This window comes from Brassica napus, chromosome A3 (genome assembly GCF_020379485.1).
Source record: "Brassica napus cultivar Da-Ae chromosome A3, Da-Ae, whole genome shotgun sequence".
NCBI classification, from domain to species: Eukaryota; Viridiplantae; Streptophyta; class Magnoliopsida; order Brassicales; family Brassicaceae; genus Brassica; species Brassica napus.
Genome location: NC_063436.1, coordinates 30,346,221 through 30,351,838, shown reverse-complemented (window position 1 = coordinate 30,351,838; position 5,618 = coordinate 30,346,221). Strand labels below are relative to the sequence as shown.

General features: G+C 39.5%; 1 protein-coding gene across 1 annotated transcript; it reads right to left on the bottom strand.

Annotated features, from left to right (window-relative positions):
- LOC111214337 (serine/threonine-protein kinase SRK2E) lies at positions 1-2,834 on the bottom strand. Its single transcript, XM_022717048.2, has 10 exons — positions 2,028-2,834; positions 1,792-1,866; positions 1,605-1,706; positions 1,477-1,530; positions 1,302-1,394; positions 1,091-1,183; positions 870-974; positions 677-775; positions 404-602; positions 1-317 (listed from the first exon to the last, which is right to left on the bottom strand). Exons 1-10 carry the CDS (start codon positions 2,196-2,198, stop codon positions 220-222), a joined length of 1,089 nt encoding a protein of 362 aa, XP_022572769.1. The 5' UTR covers positions 2,199-2,834; the 3' UTR covers positions 1-219.
- Between the last annotated feature and the right edge of the window lie 2,784 nt (positions 2,835-5,618).

Here is a 5,618-nt window from a genome sequence, read left to right as displayed (position 1 = left end):
GACCACCTTACCAGTCAGCTGAGTTAATAGAAAAGCGACAAGCATACAATAAAGAGTAACAATTAATACACTAGTGCCCTTATCTTTTTGCATATCAACAACGGTTTCGAACTATGCCCATTGACAAAGTTGGGGCAGTTTCGATACCAAACAACACACCTCTTATTCTTCTTCTTTTTTTCTTTTTTTTTTTGCATCAGAAACCATAGAGATACCACATCACATTGCGTACACGATCTCTCCGCTACTGTCGATGTCAAGATCATCCAAGTCGCTCTCTAGATCTTCATCCATATCATCTTCTAAATCCAAGCTTCCTGTATTGTCACATTGTAAAGAATTTAAGGAAAAAAGAAACTGAAAAAGTTTTTTTTTTCTTTTGTTATGTTTTGTGTTGTCTCACCTGTGAGATACTGGTTCAGACTCTGAGTGCCTGCGGGAGGAACAGTCGCTTCTGCAACAATCTGCATGATCTCTTCAATGCTTTGACCTGGTTGGTCCGATTCATCAAACTGGCTATTCATCACATTATCGTTCATGATATCTGCTGGTAGATTCTTGAGAAACCATTCATGGTTCCTTATCTCAGGAATTGAAATCCTCTACAAGAAACATAACCTACTATCAACAAATGTAGCTTTCAAGGTCTATAGGCACTAAAGTAGACTAGTTTTACCTTTGCAGAATCAGCAACGAATATTCTGGAGATCAGATGTTGACATTCAGGAGATATGTGAACATAATCTGGAATTGCGTACTGAACATTCAAGATTCTCTGAGGAACACATTTTCCGGAACAGAACATGATGTTTAGCAATATATAGAAGAAAACATTGTTTAGCTAATAAAACATGGAAATATAAACTTACATGTATTGTTTTCTTGAAATTCTTAGGCTCATCAGGATCTTCAAAAGGGTATGCACCAACAAGCATCACATACAGAGTTACCCCACAAGACCAAACATCTGCAAGCTGATGCATTTGACCAATTTAAAACCAACATTTCAAGAATTGTCAAAATTTACAATTTAGATATAAATTTGTATAGTATATGGTTAGTATGTAGTAGTAGTATGAAAGTGGCGTACCTTGCCATCATATTCTTTCTTTAGCAAAACCTCTGGAGCGATATAAGCAGGGGTTCCAACAGTTGATTTTGGCTGTGAATGTAACACTGAGGACTAGAAAAACATGCACAAAGTTAAAAAAAAAGAATTGAAGACATAATCTCACAAAATATCCAAATATCATGAAATTTATAATTTTGTACTCCATATGTTTAGAGAAATAAAAAAATACCTTGGAATAACCAAAATCACATATCTTTAAACGAGGTGCAGGGCTACCATCTAGTAACGTATTCTCCAGCTTCAAATCTCGGTGACATACTTGCTACAACATAAAAACTGAATCACATGAGATGAGAGCTAGTTGATTTTCACAGAGGATGTAAAAGAGAACATTTTCTCATTACCATAGCATGACAGTAACTAACTCCTGAAATGAGTTGCTGGAAGAAAAACCTTGCCTACACGGTAATAACCAATACATTCATCAAACTCAACATAAGAAGAGAAGACTTGGTTACTCAAGAAAAACAACCTCGTCTTCGCTGAACCGGCCTGCATTGCAGATACGCTCAAAGAGTTCTCCTCCAGCTGCGTATTCCATAACAATAGCCAAATGGGTTGGTGTTAATATGACCTGAAAGCAAACAGGAGAATTAAAACAAAAATATTTTTTCACTTGCATTTTATAATAAGAAAATTTAAGAGAGTTGAAGCCAAACCTCTTTAAATCTGACGATATTTGGATGTCTTAAGGACCTGTGATTAATTATCTCCCTTTTCACATTTTCATCTATCTGTAAATAATATAAAAATATTATTCCAATTATGAAATTTTTACATAGCAGAACAAAGAAATGAAGATAAAGTAACAAATATGTTAGAGTATTTACTAATATTAGCATCAATGATCAAAACCATTTAACATCTCATTGAAAGATAAGAGAAGACACTTTACCTTCTCACCTCGCTCGATATATTTGACAGCAACAAGCTCGTTACTCTGCTTGTCTCTCATTAACCTTGCAACTCCGAAGTTACCGGAGCCAATATCTTTGACGAGCTCGTACCTATCGCTGTCGTGCATGATCGGCAAATCCATTGGTCCACTCACTGCTGGTCGATCCATTCTTTGTTGTCTCTCTGCGACTTTGGTTTGTCTTAGGTGAAGATCAGATCAGACTTCTGGTAGATATCTAACAGAGGCTCGGCATTACTAACTGTACATCTGAGGAAATGAGAGACTGTAACGTGGAGGAATTTGAGCCGTTGAAATTGAGAAAGAGTAGTGGGTGGCGATGATGATGATGATGAAGTTATGGGTGTGGGAAAGAGACTTTACAGAGATTTTTTTTTTGAAACTAACTTTACAGAGATTTTGAGACCCGTGAAATCTTGAACCAACAACAAGTGGGTTTCTTGAGATCCTTTTGTTCCTTTGATCGCTGTCTTTTTTCTTGATTCAGTTCAAAGACGATAAGAAAGAAAGAAGAAAGAAGAAAGAAAGCTCGTGATCTTGAGATTAGTTTCTCTCTCTCTAACTATCTCTATCAGCTTTCGCATGAAACAAGCTCTGTGTTCTGTTTAAACCACAGGTTGAAGGAGGAGAGAGAGAGAGAGAAAAAGAGTTTTCACATTTTGTTAAATGTGATTTGTCAAAATTATGGGAGTTGGTTTGAAATGACGGAAGTACCCTTTGTTCTTACAAAAGAAGCGATGTCAGATGTTCTGACAAACAATTGGAGTTTGTTAAAAATGAAATATTGAACTAAATATAGGTGATACAAATTTAAGACTTTTAAGTACTAGTTATGGATGTACGACACAATAAAATATGGAAAACCTTACCTAGATTTTTTTTGTTATCTATGCTTAGAAATATACAAAAATTGTAACAAAATATAGCATTAATGGTCAAAATACAATATGATCATTTTTTTTTGTGCGACTCAATATGATCATTTTTTTTAAAAAACAATATATAATCAATTTGAAATAGTTATTAAAGGATTATAAATCTTACACTTTTAATTAGTTAACTAATGATGAAAAAGGACACGTATTTAGAAAATCTTGAAAACCGGTATTGCCAATGTTTTGTTTTTTGGTTTTGGACATTCCCCAAGGTCAATCAATTGATCTAAATTTAGAAAATACTTTCCTTTTCGGTATATAAAAAAGTATTTTCACATTTTAAAATGAAAAGTAAAATAGAAAAGCTTACTACATTAGTACATTTGTCGAGATATTGCTGGCTTATTTGTCCGATCTCCACCTAAAAGTAGAAATCGATAGAGATGCATTCTTTTTTTTTTTGGGCAACTGAGATTTCATTAAATAAAGGGTTCAAGAGTTACACAGAGCTTGGGCCAGAAAGCAAGCAAGCCTTAGCGTTTAAGTCCGCAAGCCCATTTGACTCTCGTTTAATGAAAGAAAAGTGACAAACAGTAAAAGACGATGAAGAGATCACGGCGATGTCCGAAAGTACTCCATAGAGCTCGGTCGGAAACCGTCCAGATGATATAGCTCCGATGAGCACTTGTGAATCTGATCTTAGCCAGATGAATTTGTAGTCGAGCTCTGCCGCATGAAGAAGAGCACTCCTGATTGCCAAGGCTTCCGCCAAGCATGCCGAAGAGACGTGTTTTTGGAACAGAGAACCTTGATTCAGTTCTCGCCCTTCGTTATCAGCGAAGATCCAAGCTAATCCCGCGTTTCCCGAGTCCGATCTCCATGCGGCATCTGTATTACAGCAGAGTGTGAGAGGATGGAGCGACGGTGGGGGAGAGAGATGAGCGATGGATGATGGGATCGCAGTAGGTGTTTCGATTTGCCCCTGTGCTTGTTCCCACTCCCTGATGGCTTTAAGGGACTTGAGGAAGATCTCACTTGGTGATGATGATCTGTTCTCAAAAATGTATTGATTCCTCGATGTCCATAGGAACCAGCAAATCCACGGTAGACAGTTGCTTGTGTGACCATATGGGGGAAGTGAAGTCCAGCCTTTGGAGAGGATGAGGGCCTCCTTTAGAGAAGTTATCTCAATGGCGTCGAAACGCTGCGCCCATGGGCCTATGCTCCATACAGCTTGCGCAAAGGAACAATGAAATAGGAGGTGGATCGTCGTCTCTGGTTCACCGCAGCGACAGCAGCTTGGGGGCACTTGAATACCTCGCCTTATTAGATTTTCAGCCGTTGGTAATGCATTCTGACACGCTTTCCATAGAAACATTTTGATCTTTGGTAGTAGCTTGGGGGACCAAATGCATTTGTGCCAATTCCAGTCATCAGTCTCTCTGTCATTTCCATTATTCAAGAGTAATGCAGTCGATTGAACTTTTGATGCTTGCAGGGAGAGGTAACCTGATTTTGCAGTGTAATCACCAGACTTATGGAAGTTCCATTTGTAAGAGTCACGGGCTCCTCGTATGCTTGGTCGTATGCTGACGATGTGGGAAGCAAGATCAGGTAATAGATTAAGCACTTTCGTTGTATTCCATTCTTTAGTTTCTCTGGATAAGAGGTCTGCCACTAAAAGATCTTGGTCATTTTCCTGCAATGGTCCCAGCGGTTTCAGGGATGAGTTTGGGTCTATCCACGCGTCTTTCCACACACTCGTAGATTCACCGTCTCCTATGGCTTTCCCTAAGTGGTTGATGAGGAGGTCCCTTCCCTTAAGAATCCCCTTCCAGCCGTGGGAAGCAGAAGGGGCAGCTGCCACTGTGAGGAAAGAGCAAGAGGTGCAATACTTCCCAATCAAAACTCGCGCAAGAAGGCAGTCTGGTTTCGTGATTAGCCTCCACGCTAACTTTCCTAGGAGTGCCTGATTGAAATCTTGAATATCACGGAATCCGAGACCTCCCAAGCCTTTAGGCAGGGTGAGTGTATCCCAAGCCACCCAGCAAATCTTTTTTACTCCATGTTCCGAGTCCCACCAAAATCTGGTTAACACAGATTGGATGCGTTTACATAAACTGACAGGTAGTTCGAAGCAAGTCATCGCGAATGTGGGAACTGAAGATAGAACCGCTTGCAACATAGTAGCTTTCCCTGCCATGGATAGGAACCGAGTGGAATAGTGTAGAGCTCGTTGTTGCATTCTGTCAACAATGGAGGAGAACAGGTCCTTCTTTTTGCGGCCAAAGTGTTCCGGGAGTCCAAGGTATTTGCCAACTCCTCCCTCTTTCTCGATCTTAAGATGTTGTTTCACTCTCAGTCTAACATCTTGTGAGGTCTTGGCAGAGAAAGAGATTGAAGATTTTGCCAAGTTTATCATCTGACCCGAAGCTGCTTCATAGCTCTGCAGAATAGTCATGAGCGTCAAGCAACTTTGAGGATCTGTTTTAGTAAAAAACATGGTATCATCCGCAAATAGCAGGTGATTTATTCTTGGACTGTTTCTAGAGACCCTCAAACCCGCCATTGTACCATTGACTTGAGCTTTCTTGCAGAGGCCAGAGAGGACTTCACCACATAAGATAAAAATATAGGGAGACAGGGGATCTCCCTGTCTAATCCCACGCTGAGGAGAAACACAGCCCGCGACTTC